General features: G+C 38.8%; 1 protein-coding gene across 1 annotated transcript; it reads right to left on the minus strand.

Annotated features, from left to right (window-relative positions):
- Window positions 1–8,102: 8,102 nt before the first annotated feature.
- On the minus strand, window positions 8,103–10,369 carry LOC126592980 (exocyst complex component EXO70H1-like). Its single transcript, XM_050258817.1, has one exon. The coding sequence runs from the start codon at window positions 10,152–10,154 to the stop codon at window positions 8,202–8,204; it is 1,953 nt and encodes a 650-aa protein (XP_050114774.1). The 5' UTR covers window positions 10,155–10,369; the 3' UTR covers window positions 8,103–8,201.
- Between the last annotated feature and the right edge of the window lie 6,548 nt (window positions 10,370–16,917).

A 16,917-nucleotide genomic window follows, 5' to 3' on the forward strand; every position in this document is an offset into this window, starting at 1 on the left:
TTTGTGTCCAGTTTTTTTTTGTGAAGCCTTAAGACACCAAAACAGACTTCTGGCATTCTATTAGTAGAGATGAGGGATTTTAAATTTATAGGATTATAATCTCATAAAATATCAAACAATTAATGTCAAAACTATAAATTTTAATAGTAATATAATGAAGTGTACAAAGTCAAGGAACCTTGATCAAACTTTGAATATTATTAAGATTTTAATCAAAGAATGTTAAGGATTAGGGATTGCATTTAAAGTATCCCTAAATTTAATGTTAATTCTCATACCAAAATTATAAAATATTACGTTAAAAACGTAAAATGACAGGCAGTCTCTGAAAAATCTCATTTTTGATAATCTTCGTAATATTTCTCTAAAATGTTTCTCTTACTAATTCTTTAACACAAATATGAGTAGAAACTTCGGTTTTACTTTATCAACAGCAGTTGTAAGTTGACTTTGTCTCTTTGTTTGGATAACACAGAAATGTCTTGCCTTCATTTCAAATTTTGAGATTTTTCAAATCCCGACGTGTCGATTCTGTCAAACACATTGACCGCTAAGCAAAAGAGTAATTTTAAATGTAAATGCAACACGATTTTACAACGTTATTATCTAAATTATAAAGTTTAGATTTGTCTTTTCATTTATACATTTTAAGAGTGAAACAGACTAATCATGTCATTCATTCTTATTAGGGAGTTTTAACAAAACATTTTCAGTACAGTTCACTTTTAACGAAAATGATATTTTTACTCTTAAAAGTCATTTCTGATACAATTCACTTATAACACATTTTTATCATTTTAATTAAAACTCAAAATTTTCAAGTATTTTCATTAATTTTCCTTTCTTATTATAACATACCCCACATGATTGTGTTTATGGTACAACAACAACAACAACAAAGCCTTTTCCCACTAAGTGGGGTCGGCTATATGAATCCTAGAACGCCATTGCGCTCATTTGTGTCATGTCCTCCGTTAGATCCAAGTACTCAAGTCTTTTCTTAGGGTCTCTTCCAAAGTTTTCCTAGGTCTTCCTCTACTCCTTCGGCCCCGAACCTCTGTCCCGTAGTCACATTTTCGAACCGGAGCGTCAGTAGGCCTTCTTTGCACATGTCCAAACCACCGGAACCGATTTTCTCTCATATTTCCTTCAATTTTGGCTCCTCCTACTTTACCTCGGATATCCTAATTCCCAATCTTATCCTTTCTCGTGTGCCCATACATCCCACGAAGCATCCTCATCTCCGCTACACCCATTTTGTGTACGTTGATGCTTCACCGCCCAACATTCTGTGCCATACAACATCGCTAGCCTTATTGCCGTCCTATAAAATTTTCCCTTGAGCTTCAGTGGCCTACGACGGTCACACAACACGCCGGATGCACTCTTACACTTCATCCATCCAGCTTGTATTCTATGGTTGAGATCTCCATCTAATTCTCCGTTCTCTTGCAAGATAGATCCTAGGTAGCGAAAACGGTCACTTTTTGTGATCTTCGCTAGATTGCTCCGGTCATTAGTGTGGATAAGTATATAAATGGATAGAGATAAGAAAGCAAACACAAGATGTATGTGGTTCACCCAGATTGGCTACGTCCACGGAATAGAGGAGTTCTCATTAATTGTGAAGGGTTTACACAAGTACATAGGTTCAAGCTCTCCTTTAGTGAGTACAAGTGAATGATTTAGTACAAATGACATTAGGAAATATTGTGGGAGAATGATCTCATAGCCACGAAACTTCTAAGTACCGGAGTATGGTATCGTCTTGACTTGCCTTATCTGTCTCATAGGTAGATGTGGCATCTTCTCTGGAAGTACTCTTCCTCCATCCAGGGGTGGTATCTGTAACTGGTGGAGATGCACAAGGTAATGTATCAATTTCACTTGAAGCTTACTTGTAGTTTCATGCTTGGTCAAGCGAGATACAAACCATGTAGTAGGAGTCCCCCAAGTCGCCGAGCTGGGGGATCTGCTGAAAGAGGTGACAAACAAGGTAAGCAATCAGAGGTCCGGCTGATTGTTCACATTCTCCCTATCTTGCAGGCAGCATGAAGGATAAAGAGAAGAAAAATGAGGAGAGATGATATGGGATACTTTTGCTTTTGAAGAAGTAACTTTCCACAGGCTTATTCTTGAACTGGGCTGGAGGGTTTTCTGGTTTCCTCCAGAGTATAAGGCCGACTGAAGAATTTGAGGGTCAAAACAAGTCCATCAAATCTAGAGTACGTTCGACCCTGCTGATATGGGATACTTTTGCTTTTGATAGAGTAGTGGATGTATCGGCACGTGTGCTGTTACGCTTGTCTCCACATGCTTCCTTGTATCCTTCTCACTTGCCCTATCTGTTCCTCAGGCAGATGCGGTATCTTCCCTGGAAGCATAAGATGTTGAAGATGAGTACTCGAGAGCAATGCCAGGTAGGTAATCAGGTAAGGGGTTCCAGGCAGTCAGTTCCTGGCTGGAAGCTTGATTCCAAGTGTTGACTGATTGCTCTCTTTCTCCTTGTCTTGCAGGTAAGAACAAGGCCAAAGGAAAAGACAGGGAAAAAGCATGATATGGGATACTCTTGCTTTTAACCCTGATGATATGAGATATTCTTGCTCTAGTATAGCTTGTTTACAGAGGTATTATCGGGGGGAAAGAAAGCTGAATATTTCGAAAGGCTTTGTTGGGAGTGCCCTCTCAGATAAGAGAAAGGGTTGAGCATTTTTGCAGGTCTGCCTGTCCGTTAGGGATGGAAGTCGACATATATAGGAGTCTCCCTAACATCAAGTAATAATGCTATTCCTTTACCCTGCTTGGTTATAGCACGGTAGTGGGAGCTGCCAGCTTCACATGTTTTAACTCTGTCAGAGCACTTTGAAAAAGTGGTTTGTGGTATCTGGAAAGCTGATGTTGCATGTGAAGATTACAGACCTGTCGGGGGTCTGGCTCTCGAGATTCGGAGAACGATGCCTCTTCGATTTTTGAGAAAGCAATCCTGCTGGGGGTCTGGCTCTCGAGATTCGGAGAGCGGTGTCTCTTCGATTTTTGAGAAAGTAATCATGTTGGGAGTCTGGCTCTCGAGATTCGGAGGGCCGTGCCTCTTCGATTTTGGAGCAAGCAATCTTGTTGGGAGTGTTTTCTCGAATGTGAGTAAAGGTTGGGCATGTTTGCTAGTCTACCTTGCCACGAAGCACAGAGGTTGACACACAGGGACTTTCCAATTATCCAGCAGTGGTACTGTTCCTTTACCCTCTCTTCGATTTTGAGAAAGTAATCATGTTGGGAGTCTGGCTCTCGAGATTCGGAGGGCGGTGCCTCTTCGATTTTGGAGCAAGCAATCTTGTTAGGAGTGTTTTCTTGAATGTGAGTAAAGGTTGGGCATGTTTGCTAGTCTACCTTGCCACGAAGCACAAAGGTTGACACACAGGGACTTTCCAATTATCCAGCAGTGGTACTGTTCCTTTACCCTCTCTTCGATTTTTGAGAAAGTAATCATGTTGGGAGTCTGGCTCTCGAGATTCGGAGGGCGGTGCCTCTTCGATTTTGGAGCAAGCAATCTTGTTAGGAGTGTTTTCTCGAATGTGAGTAAAGGTTGGGCATGTTTGCTAGTCTACCTTGCCACAAAGCACAGAGGTTGACACACCGGGACTTTCCAATTATCCAGCAGTGGTACTGTTCCTTTACCCTTGTGGGTAATAATATGGTAGCTAGACCTTCAAAATTTATGTGTCTAAACTTTGTTAGTGTTGTTTCTTTGCAATTCTTTTACCCTTCTTGGTCAGAGCGATGTAGTGGGAGCTGCAAGCTTCACGTGTCTCAACTTTGTCAGAGAACTTCGGCAAAGTTATCTGTGGTACCCATGAGCTACTGTTGCGTGTGGGAAGTGGGTGATTGAACAGTACGATTCATGTGCTTTCTACTTCGCCAGAAATCTTCGACAGAATGCCCATAATTTCCGCAAAGCTGAGTGTGCGTGTGACAGGTGCTGACAAGGCTGGAAAAGTAGGTGCCTCTTCGATTTCTGAAATCGGCCCTCGTGGTCTCTGAGCAGCCCAGCTTTTGAGAAAGCAAGCCTCTTCGATTTCTGAGATCGGCCTTTGTGGTCTTTGAGCAGCCCAGCTTTTGAGAAAGCAAACACCTCTTTGATTTCTGAGATCGACCCTCGTGGTCTCTGAGCAGCCCAGCTTTTGAGAAAGCAAACGCCTCTTCGATTTCTGAGCAGGCGCCTCTTCGATTTCTGAAGCTTCGTCGAGTGCAGATTTTTATAGGGGCTGACATTAAGTTCCAAAGCACACTTGAATATCCACCAGTAGAAGCTCCATTCTTGCACTTCTAAGATCTTGATTTGTCCGACCTCTTCTCTCTTCAACACCTTTGAAAATGTCTGGCCCCTCCGACCGTCGTTTTGACTTGAACCTTGTTGAAGAGGCAGCTCCGCCTTCTCCAGACAACATATGGCGCCCATCCTTCGTCTCCCCTACTGGTCCTCTTACCGTTGGGGATTCCGTGATGAAGAATGATATGACCGCTGCGGTAGTGGCCAGGAACCTTCTCACTCCCAAAGATAACAGACTACTTTCCAAACGGTCTGATGAGTTGTCTGTTAAGGATTCTCTGGCTCTCAGTGTTCAGTGTGCAGGTTCTGTGTCTAATATGGCCCAACGCTTATTTGCTCGAACCCGCCAAGTTGAATCATTGGCGGCTGAAGTGATGAGTCTCAAACAGGAGATTAGAGGGCTCAAGCATGAGAATAAACAGTTGCACCGGCTCGCACATGACTATGCTACAAACATGAAGAGGAAGCTTGACCAGATGAAGGAATCTGATGGTCAGGTTTTACTTGATCATCAGAGATTTGTGGGTTTGTTCCAAAGGCATTTATTGCCTTCGTCTTCTGGGGCTGTACCGCGTAATGAAGCTCCAAATGATCAATCTCTGATGCCTCCTCCTTCTAGGGTTTTGTCCAGTACTGAGGCTCCGAATGATCCCCCTCCGGTGCCTTCTCTTTCTGGGGCTCTACCGACTGCTGAGACTTCTCCTAAGCAACCTTTGTGAAGGCTCCCTCTTGTTTGTTTATTTTGACTCAAGTATATGTACATATATGTAACTTATCGGGGATATCAATAAATAAGCTTTCCTTCATTTCAACGTATTGTGTTAAATACACCAAAGCCTTCTTCGCTAAGTTCTTTGAATTTTCTTTTGTTGAAGCTTGTATGTTGAAGCTTTGTGAGTGGAGCATATAGGTTGAGGTAGTGTTCCCTTAATTTCCCGAGTGAGGAAAACTTCTCGGTTGGAGACTTGAAAAATCCAAGTCACTGAGTGGGATCGGCTATATGAATCTTAGAACGCCATTGTGTTCTGTCCTGTGTCATGTCCTCCGTTAGATCCAAGTACTCTAAGTCTTTTCTTAGGGTCTCTTCTAAAGTTTTCCTAGGTCTTCCTCTGCCCCTTCGGCCCTGAACCTCTGTCCCATAGTCGCATCTTCTAATCGGAGCGTCAGTAGGCCTTCTTTGCACATGTCCAAACCACCGTAACCGATTTTCTCTCATCTTTCCTTCAATTTCGGCTACTCCTACTTTACCCCGGATATCCTCATTCCTAATCTTATCCTTTCTCGTGTGCCCACACATCCAACGAAGCATCCTCATCTCCGCTACACCCATTTTGTGTACGTGTTGATGCTTCACCGCCCAACATTCTGTGCCATACAGCATCGCCGGCCTTATTGCCGTCCTATAAAATTTTCCCTTGAGCTTCAGTGGCATACGGCGGTCACACAACACGCCGGATGCACTCTTCCACTTCATCCATCCAGCTTGTATTCTATGGTTGAGATCTCCATCTAATTCTCCGTTCTTTTGCAAGATAGATCCTAGGTAACGAAAACGGTCGCTCTTTGGTATTTCTTGATCTCCGATCTTCACCCCTAACTCGTTTTGGCCTCCATTTGCACTGAACTTGCACTCCATATATTCTGTCTTTGATCGGCTTAGGCGAAGACCTTTAGATTCCAACACTTCTCTCCAAAGGTTAAGCTTTGCATTTACCCCTTCCTGAGTTTCATCTATCAACACTATATCGTCTGCGAATAGCATGATTGTGTTTATGGTACTCATACAATTTTTTTTTTCTTAAAAAAAGACAACTGGTAATAAACAACGGTTACCCACACCTTCTAGACCCAAGAAGGCTAATTGAGATTGCATCTTACCCTTTGCCACAATCAAGGAGTCTCAGGACTTCCCCCTTTTCATTAGAGAGTTGACGTTTTCACCTTTCTACTGGGCGGCGACTTGTCGTTGATTCATGCAGTTTTGTTTTAAGTGAGAGCGATGACGCATAAATGAACATAGTTGTTTTTGTCTACCTTCACGAGATTCTGCGGCTGTGTTTTTGTCAAAACTCCAAGAGCCACACCAAATGAGAAAAAATATATTTTCTGATGGTTGGTGGTTGCGGTTTTGTTCCTACTTGATTAATTTCTAATTACAAATAATTGAGGGTTTAACAAATCTATCACTCTATCAGCTTCCAACAACAAAATCTTGATAGAAAAACAAGAGATTAAACAACAAATACAAGGCTGTAAAGCTACCAACAAATCATACCCATTCCATCATTTTGACAAAAAGTGCGATTCCTTGTGTTTTCCCTTTCTGTTTTTATTAACAATCAATATAAATTAACCTCACGCAATTTGGGGACCATTTTTTTGGGGGGGTAACAATCAAATTGAAGCTCCAAGAGGGCAAATTTATACGGACCAGTACATTGGTATCTTGACGTCTTTTGTTAATAGTATAATGTTATGTGAAAAGAAATTTATACATAATGTTGTATCACTAGTATTAAATGTCACAATAACAGTGTACCAGTATCATCAATCCTCCAGACAAATATACGAGACCCGCCTGTTTAGCTTATTAGTATTATGCACTACAAGTAGTGTTTAAAATTTCGTCGATACGTTCGATAGTTTCATGGAAATATCCAAAAAATCAAAGAAAGATATGGAAATTGGGGGTTGAAGTCTAAACTTTACCTCATATTGGAAAAACTCTTATATTTCGTCCAAACTAATATTTGACAATTCCTAAAGTTTCATTTTAAATTTTCATCACTTCCATCTAAAGCAACTGATATTGATATTCAATATATCCGTTAATATTTCCACAAATTTGAATGTCGATATTTCCACAATACTAATATTTTAAACATAGATTACAAGTAGCTCTTAACATATTTGTGAAAAATAGTTTGATTATCATGTGGATTTATCATACTTGCGCAAAAAGATTATACATGCGAGTTTTAGGGTTTGTGGAACCTCCAATCAAATTGTTCAATTATAAAAATTGAGTAAGAGATGAGTTATGAACTTGGACAATCCTAGCTTTAGCCTAGTACATAACTGTGAATTCGAAAAATGTAGAATATCATCTCGTTAGAAACAGAATAAAAAAGAGCTAATGCATGGATGTGAAAGGAATATGAACATATTGGGCAATGTTTTAAATTTACAGAAATACAGGGGGTGATTTTATAAGAGTACAAAAGAGTTTTCAATAAGTCGTTACACGTGAAAACAGAAACTAACTAATTCAAATTGTCTGACGTGTTCTCGCGCACGCTTTTACACATGAGTAATGATATTCATATCATATTTTTGTACCATATTTTCATATCATCTTAGGTGGTATCTGATGTGGATAGCCACATCATTTGAAAAATTTGCGAAACCCAAGGAAATGAAGGAGAAAGACTCCTCATATACCACAATCATCATTTAATTAACTAGTTTTTCTTAATTATTAGTTTATTAAATAATGAATTAAATTAAAAAATCTAATTAATTCAAATGATGTAATTGTCCACATCATCAGATGTTATCTAAGTTAGTATAGAAATGTGGTATAAAAAGATGGTATGAGTAATATTATTCATACCATGTTTTTATATTACATTTTCATACCATTTAGATGGTGGACAATTACATTATTTGAAAAACTTGCAAAACCTAGAAAACCAAAAGAAAAAAACACATCGTATACTACAATAATCATTTAATTAACTATTTTTTTAATTATTAATTTATTAAATAATGAACTAAATTTAAAAAACTGATTAAATATATACCTCTGGAAAAATACCCACAAAAGCGGCGATTAAATACAAGACAAAAAATCAGCGCCAGCTATAATTCTCAGGTCTCAATGGCTCCGCCGATGAGACGACGACGACGACGACGACGACGAAGAACTATCCGTCGGAAAAAACAGGTTGGATAAGTGATTTCCAACATCTTCAGGGGCAATTCTGGCATAAAGCGCCCCGCTTCTCCCGCCCCCGACCGTCATCCTGTGCGCCTCGTAAAACTCCCGGTAAACCGCAAAGAGCTTTTGCCCTACCGAAACTTTAATCTCGTCTCGGAGTTTCGGGTCGGGTACGACACTCGTCCTTTGTTTCCGATAGGCTTCGTCAAAGGCGAAATTGAAGTTGCGGAAGATCAATCTCGCTTCCTCGGGAGAAATCTGAGCCGTCGGATTCTCCGGCAGCGAAGATAACACTTTCTCCCAAGCCAATTTCTCGTAGTTCGCCGCGAACTGCCGCACTTTCGCCTCGTGCCTCGAAATCCAGTCCTCGCCAAGGAGGTACTGGAGATTCGACGTACGGACTTTCGAGATTACGTGCTGGAGATTGTTGGCGAGGAAGAGGTACGAGAGTGCGACGTCCTTGTAGTGCTTGGCCTTGTCGTTGAGCTTGCAGAGGAGGACGAGGACGAGCCACACCATGCGGGCGGAGATAGCCGGTGCAGGAGCTTCGTCGGAGACGGGGCTGTCGAAGTATGATTCCGGATGGGATGATTTCGCCGGCGGAGGCCAGTCGGTGATAATGTCAGCGAGGACGTTGCTGTAATCGGTAAGGAGCGAGAGGTAATTCATCGTGTGGAGAGTCAGATCGTGGATCCCGCCGCCGGTGGGGACGGATTTCGACGAGTCTTTCTGGACCATGGACTCGAAACCGGAGAGCAGAGATAGCACCGATTCGCTGAGTTTGATGAGCGAGTTGAGCGCCTGAGAACGAACGGCAGCCGTGGATTCAAACCCGAAGATGGATTCGATCTCCGGCCAGTTCTTGGAGATGGCAGTGTACATGTCGAGGAGGCGGAAGATGTCGAGAGAAGGCGAGTTCTTCTTGCTCTTCACCGCCACCAGAACTTGCGGGAAGCCGAAGAGCAAAGTCGCCGCCTCGCGAGAAATGTCCGTGAAGCAGGACCCGCGGATCGAGGCAGAGGATGAGAACACGTGGTCGCAGAGGATTCGCTCGCCATTGAAGAGCGTGGAGATCGAGATCTTCACCGCGTTCAACCAGCTCTTGTTTCTCAGATCCAGAACCTCCCGGTCCATCTTCCCAATCTGCGACGAGCTGAACCGCTCGACTCCGAGCTTGTACATTCCCTCGTCGATGATTGATTTTCTGATGATTTTGTAGATGTGGACGCATTCCTTCGAATATCCCGATGTGATCATGCACTCGGCGATTAATTTCAAGTCGTTCATAGCGATCGCCGAGACCTGTTCGACTTCGAGGATGGCGTCTGTGGCGAACTTTACGTCGTCGTCTGTGGTGGCGCCGCCGTCTTCGTCGTCATCAGATATGCTGGACCGGGTCGAGGCGATAGAGGACCTGGACCGGGTGGAGACTGATTCTGGGTCGAGGTGTTCCCGGTTCATGGAGAGGATCTGGTAGAACTCTTTCTGGAGGCGCTTCATTGCCACCTGCATGAGGCTCTGCGCCTGAACGAGTTTTTCTGAGGTGGGGTCCTCCTGGACGAGGTAGTGCATGGCACTCTGGAGGTCCGTGACGCAGCGGATAAACTGCCGGGCTTCGTTTTTGCTCTCGTAGAATAAGGAAGTGACTTTGGCGTACGTGGAGGTGTCCGGGTTCCACTTCATGACCAATACGGCGGCGTTGTCGATGATCTCCTGGATCATCGCGTCTGTGAAGTTCTTCACGGGAGAGCGCCGCGGGGTTGGAAATGAAACGGAAGGCCTAGAAGGGGAAGAAGAGTAGGCCGATAGTCTGGAAGGGGAAGAAGAGTAGGCCGCCAACGACGGCGTTTTGGAGTGTAAGCACAAGCTCCTCATTCCTTTTATTGGCATTTTCAATTCTGATAATCCGATTGGCCTGGATTGGACTGGATTAGATTTTCTCGAGAAAATCGGTGGTCAGTCTGTAAATGATTGTATTGTGGGTGTGAGCTGTCTAGGGTCTGTTTGTTTCTCGAGAAAATTTGGTGGCTTTTGTGCGTGGGATTTGGAGGGGAGAGGGATACTGTGATTGTGTTGGTGTTATGGTTGGGACTGGAGAGTGGGAGGGGGTATATATAAGCGGGAGATGGAGGTATGGCGCCGTTTCATGAGAATTAGAGAACGTGTGATATGACTTTTGAAACTGGAAGGAGTCATCATATATAATACCAAGGCACGTATTTGACCCTTACGCGTTTGCGTTGACATTACTAAACGACAACTTCATATTAGGAGGAAAAAGTGGGAGATTACTTGGTCGCAATGAGACACAAATATTCAAATAAATTGGGACTCATGTGTATGGCCCCATTTTTTATTTTTTTAACAAATGATATTGTCTACAATAATTTATCTTTAACGAGAATTAAATCTAAGATTTCTCACTAACAAGTGAAGAGAAATACTATTATATCGTAGTACTAAGTGGCGTATAGCTAGATGTTTTCAATCAATTGAATTATAAGTCTTTTTTTTCTTTCTATAAATCGTACAGGTTAAATAACAATATATATAAGGCCAGGGCTCTAAAATGGTGAAGCTTTCAATATATCAAGAATGCCCTTCCCTTCTTGAAACTCTTGCAAAAGACAATTTAATTAAGAAGGGAAAAATAGTAAAAATGCCCCATCTCCACGCTTTTTTTAATAAACATATTATTTACACTAAGGGAGAAGGGGTGGGCTTAGCCTCACAATGTAATAGCAATAATGTGGTTCAAATTCGCCTTTGACGAGAATCGAACCTAAGACGTCTTACTTACAAGTGAAGAAGAATATCATTAGATCGTAAGACTAAGTGACCAAGTTTTTTTAATCACATATTCTACATTAATTTTTTTAAACAAAAATAAAAATGAAATAGCAAATTGTCACACTCATGAGCGTGCGGCCATGGTGAAGGTTGCTGCGATTAGAGTGGCGTTGATGGCATGCAAAGAGATGGGCTATGCAATGGTGGATATTGAGTCTGATACAATGGTGGATATTGAGTCTGATTCCCAGTCTTTGATTCGAATGCTCAACGGAGAGTGGGCTATAGATGCTAGCTTGGAATGCTTTCTTCATGACATTCGATGTTTGGCGTCTCAAAGTAGAAGTGAGGTTTATGTTTGTTAAGTGGAGTGGCACTACTACAAAATTATCTATAATTGGCAGTTCAAAAATCGACAAAAAAACGTATATTACTATCAGATTTTAAGAAAAATCTGACAGAAAATGAATGCAGTGACGGATATAATAAGTGACAGAATTGCCTGCGTCAGGAAATGAATTTTCCGACAGAAAATACTCTAAAACCGAAAGAAATCATGTCGGTTATAACCGACATGATTTTTATTTATAATAAGTAAATAAATGAATTCTTGTCGGATAAAACCGACAGAAAATACTAAAACCGCCAGTAATTCTGTCGGATAAAACCGACAGATAATTTATTATAAAAATAAATAAAATCATTCTTGTCGGCTAAAACCGACAGAAAATATGTTAATAATAAAAAAAAATTATTTCGGCATTTTCCATATCCCCTACATCACCATTCGGAACCTCGCCGGAGCTCGATCTTGGAAACCTGTTGTGGGATTTTGAAGAGAGCGAGAGAGAGAAAATATCAGAAGAAATGAAGCAAGAGGGGGAAGAAGAAGAAGAAGCAACAACAAGAGAGAAAATACCAAATACACAATACCCATAATATCAAACAAACAACTTACATCCACTCCGCATTGGGGCCGTACAAGGACATGTTCAAAACAGCTTCCGAGCAAAATTCTGGTAATCGTTCATTGGAGCCACAACATGTCCAAAAGGTTAAAGATGCAAGTCCGCATGCAAGGAAATATGTTCGAAGTGCAAAGGAAGCACATGAAGAAAAAAAAAACACATTGATCATGTTCAGAGTAAAAGAAGACTTGGTGCTAGTGAACCAGATGTTTCAGCAACTAAAGATGATACCATAATTAAAATAGTGCATGCCAGAGATGAATATGATTTACCACTGAAGGACGGCTTTTCTACTATCGCTCTAGATGCCCACGGTAAAAATTCCAAGGATGTCAAGTCCACAGAGTCAGAGGAACGTGTTACAGATAGTGAAAGTAAAGATAAAGATATAAAAAAAGGAAGCTTTAATTTGGACAATACTCGAACTGGTAAGAGGAAAGACAGATTTGAAAATTCAAAAGGGGATGCAGATAACTCTGAACAAAGAACAGATGAAGGTAGACCTATGAAATTGCGAGACTCAAAAAGGGCAAAGAGATCTTTTGATGGTGACAGAAGCCAGAAAAAACAAGTTTTACCTCCCTCAGATCAAGCAAAGAATGCAAGTGATGGAGGTAGAGCTTCAAATCAAGAGAGAAAATACCAAATACACAATACCCATAATATCAAGCAAACTGAACCATAATCTCTCTTCCATCAACAACTTTCCCTGAAATCAAATTCAATTAATTAATTACAAAACCCTATCTTCTAATTAAGCTCATAAGAGGCCTATGAGAGAGAGAGAGAGGAACCATCGAGCTTCTCCATTGCCTTATGCGCCTTGTCCTGATACTTATATCGGACAAAAGCAAATCCGCGAGAATCACCAGTCCTCCGGTCTCGGGGAATGAAGACATCGACAACCTTGCCGTACTTGTCGAAGAGCGAGAAGAGGTCATCCGCGGTGGTTTAGGTAAACACAAACCAAACAAATAGAGTTAGGGCTTTCAGCAAAGGGATGGAGAAGAAGGAGAAGGGTAAAAGGGGAATTACGGAAAGTGATGTTGAGGACGAGGAAGAAGTAGGTGTCTTTGATGTCCGGAGGTCCGGATCGACCGAAGTGCGACATCTCCGAGAGGGATTGGAGCGGCGAGCGTGTGTTAGTCTACGGCCGGACTAGGGATCAGTAGCTCTAGGGTTTGTGATTTGTGGTGGGGGATTTTGGGAGCACATTGAAAGGGATTTAAGATATTGGGCGGATGTGGGTATAAAAAGAAATGAACCAAAAGGGGCCGGATGTGGGTATAAAAAAAATTTCATTATTGTCGGTTAAAACCGACAGAAACATTTTTTAAAATATAAATCGACAGAAAATTTTCATTCCTGTCGGTTAAACCGACAAAACAAAAAATGGCGGCAATATTCCCCCCAAAATTCCCTCCCAAAATTTTAAATTCCCCCCAAAATTTTGTTACTATTTTAAAAAATAAAATAATAATTGTTTGGTTTAATAAAAAAAAAATGTATTTAAGTAGAATAAGTTTTTAAAAATTAAATAAATAATTGGTTTTTTTTTGTCAAAAATAAATAATTGTTTGGTTTAATAGATAACTATTAACTACATCTTGTAAACTTTTTTTTTGTCATGTTCATTGTTAGGGGGGTGTATTCAATTGGGATTCTAAGGGATTTTAATTCTTTTAATGAATCTAGGGGTATTCAATCAGGATTTTAAGTGATTCTCTGAAATTCTAGGTGTATTCAATTAGCATTTTAAAATAGTTTATTAAAATCCTTAGAAATCCAGGTGTATTCAATTAAGATTTTAAAGAAGTTTATAACATTCCAGGTGTATTCAATTAGAAATTTATTTTAAAGAATTTGAGAAAGTTGAGGAATTAGAGGGAATTTGAGAGATTTCATAGTGTATTTTAAACATCCACAAATCTCACCTCTTCCCATGAGATTTCGAGGGAATTGAATCAAAATTTTATATGGAATCTCTACAAATCAATTAAACTCCATAAAAATTTATGGATTTATAAATCCATTAAAATCTCTCACATTCTCAATTGAATACACCCCCCTTAATTTGGATAATCCAATTAAAATATTCCAAAAAAAATTGAACATTTTGCTGTTATTTACTAATTATGTGTATCTTGTAAATGTTTTTTATATTTTGCCATGTTCTTTATAAAATAAAAAAACCTTATTTATTATGGAATCTGTTTGGAAATCACCCTACTGTTGCCATACAACAACAACAAAATGAAATCTTATCTTACTAAAATAAATCAATTATATAAATAATAGAACGCCACTCAATTTTTTTTTGCTACACTCCTCGACCCTATAAGAATGCAATGAATAAATTTGATCTTCAATTTAAAATATTTACACTATTGGATACCACAAAATGTTACTTTATACTTAATGGAAGTATAACATTAACTCTTAAGTGTTTATTTAATCTACCGTTTTGATGTGATACACATTGTATGAAACTTTTTTCAATGATCTAACCGTCAAACTTATTTGTACACATTCCGAGATCACATACGTAAAAAATCACAAAAAAAAAAAACGTCCAGAGATTAGGTAATGGAACAAAAGTTTTCGACGGTTATAAACGAAAAATCATAATTTAACGGTTATTTTAGCTCCGATTTTGATGATTTTTTACAGCTACCCTCCTCGACCCTATAAGAATGCATTGAACAAATTCGATCTTCAATTCAAAAATATTTACAGTATAACATTAACTCTTAGTGTTTGTTAAATCTATCAATTTGATAGGATATACATTCTACGAAACTAGTTTCAACGATCCAACCGTCAAATATGTTTTTATATACTCCGATATCGCATACCTAAAAAATCACAAAAAAAAAACATTGAGAGATTAGGTAACAGAACAAAAGTTTTCGACGGTTATAAACGAAAAATCATAATTTAACGGTTATTTTTGCTCCAATTTTGATGATTTTTTACAGCTACACTCCTCGACCCTATAAGAATGCATTGAAAAAATTTGATCTTCAATTTAAAATATTTACACAATTTATACTTAATGGAAGTATAACATTAACTCTTAAGTGTTTGTTAAATATATCAATTTGATAGGATATGCATTCTACAAAACTAGTTTCAACGATCCAACCGTCAAATATATTTGTATATACTCCAAGATCGCATACCTAAAAAATAACAAAAAAAAAAACATTCAGAGATTAGGTAACAAAACAAAAGTTTTCAACGGTTATAAACAAAAAAATCACAATTTAATGATTATTTTAGCTCCGATTTTGATGATTTTTTATAGCTACACTCATCGACCCTATAAGAATGCATTGAACAAATTCGATCTTCAATTTAAAATATTTACACTAGTGGATAATTTTTTATACTTAATGGAAGTATAACATTAACTCTTAAGTGTTTGTTAAATCTATCAATTTGATAGGATATGCATTTTACGAAACTAGTTTCAACGATCCAACCGTTAAATATGTTTGTATATACTCCGAGATAGCATGTGTAAAAAGTCGCAAAAAAAAAAAACATTCAGAGATTAGGTAAGGGGACCGCGAGTGAAAAAAAAATATTTAAACCATTTGTTTATTTATTTATTTATTTTTAATCAATATAACATTTTAAAATAATAAAATAGTCAATTTCTGTCGGTTATAACCGCCACCATTAACTTAAAAACCGCCAGAATATGTTAAAAATATTAAAAAAGAAAAGAATTCAAAAATACTGAGGGTTATAATAATTTTATGGTGGTTAAATCCGCCAGGAAAAATCCGTCAGGAATTTATGTCTGATATATCCGACAGAAAGTAACTTTAATCCGACAGTAAATAAATTATGTGTCGGATATCTTTTATCCGTCAGAATGACTTATTAACCGCCTGAATCATCCGACACCTAAAGCTAATATTGTAGTAGTGTGGAAATGCCCTGCTCATCGAGGTGCTTTCCTTTGAGATGCTTTCGGTCCAGAATTTTTGTTTAACATTCTCGTTGAAGATGTAAAATTTTAATTAGACTTTAATAAAATTATCCTTTAACCAAAAAAAAAAAAAAATACACGTGAGTATGTGACAAGAGGCTAGAAATAGTACTATTAAAAAAACAATATTATAATTAAGAAAAATAATCAAAGATTTTGTCCGTTAGTCTTTAACTCTACTCGAAATTGGGTGCTTAATTACGTATAAAATTATACTTAATTTATGGTTTTGTCTGGGTGACCCTAAATTTTGGGGGTTTGTATAATATTGTAATTTATGTTGAAAGGAACCTTATGTCTTATCACTAATATTCCCAATATTATTCTCCAAGTTGTTTATAAGTTGATAGATAATTCGCATTGCGTGTGGGACGTAAGCGTATATATCATTTTAGAGGCACTGTGGTATATTATGATATTCTGTCCGAGTTATTATTCTCCAAGTTGTTTATAAGTTGATAGATAATTCGCATTGCGTGTGGGACGTAAGCGTATATATCATTTTAGAGGCACTGTGGTATATTATGATATTCTGTCCGAGTTATTTTATGTAGGGGGTGAAGTTTTCACTAACAAAAAAACTAGAGAAAGAAAATATTGAATAATATTTTATATGGGGGACGAAATAAATTCGATAAAAGTGTTATATACTTGTACCAACGTATCATTCATGAATTTCAGAAATGAAAAATAGATGGAAACATAATCGCGATTTAGGCGAGATAACTTGTGAAGCAATCTATCTTGAATTTATATTTTTCAGTTATTCATACTATGATACTTAACTTTTAGAGAGATTGGTTAGGCCATACAATGAGGTAGCCATAACTAATTAAGTATCAATCTCAACATACATATTAAACGACATTGTTATTCGTGTAAAATAAACTTGAGA

Source organism: Malus sylvestris, chromosome 12 (genome assembly GCF_916048215.2).
Source record: "Malus sylvestris chromosome 12, drMalSylv7.2, whole genome shotgun sequence".
Taxonomy (NCBI): Eukaryota; Viridiplantae; Streptophyta; class Magnoliopsida; order Rosales; family Rosaceae; genus Malus; species Malus sylvestris.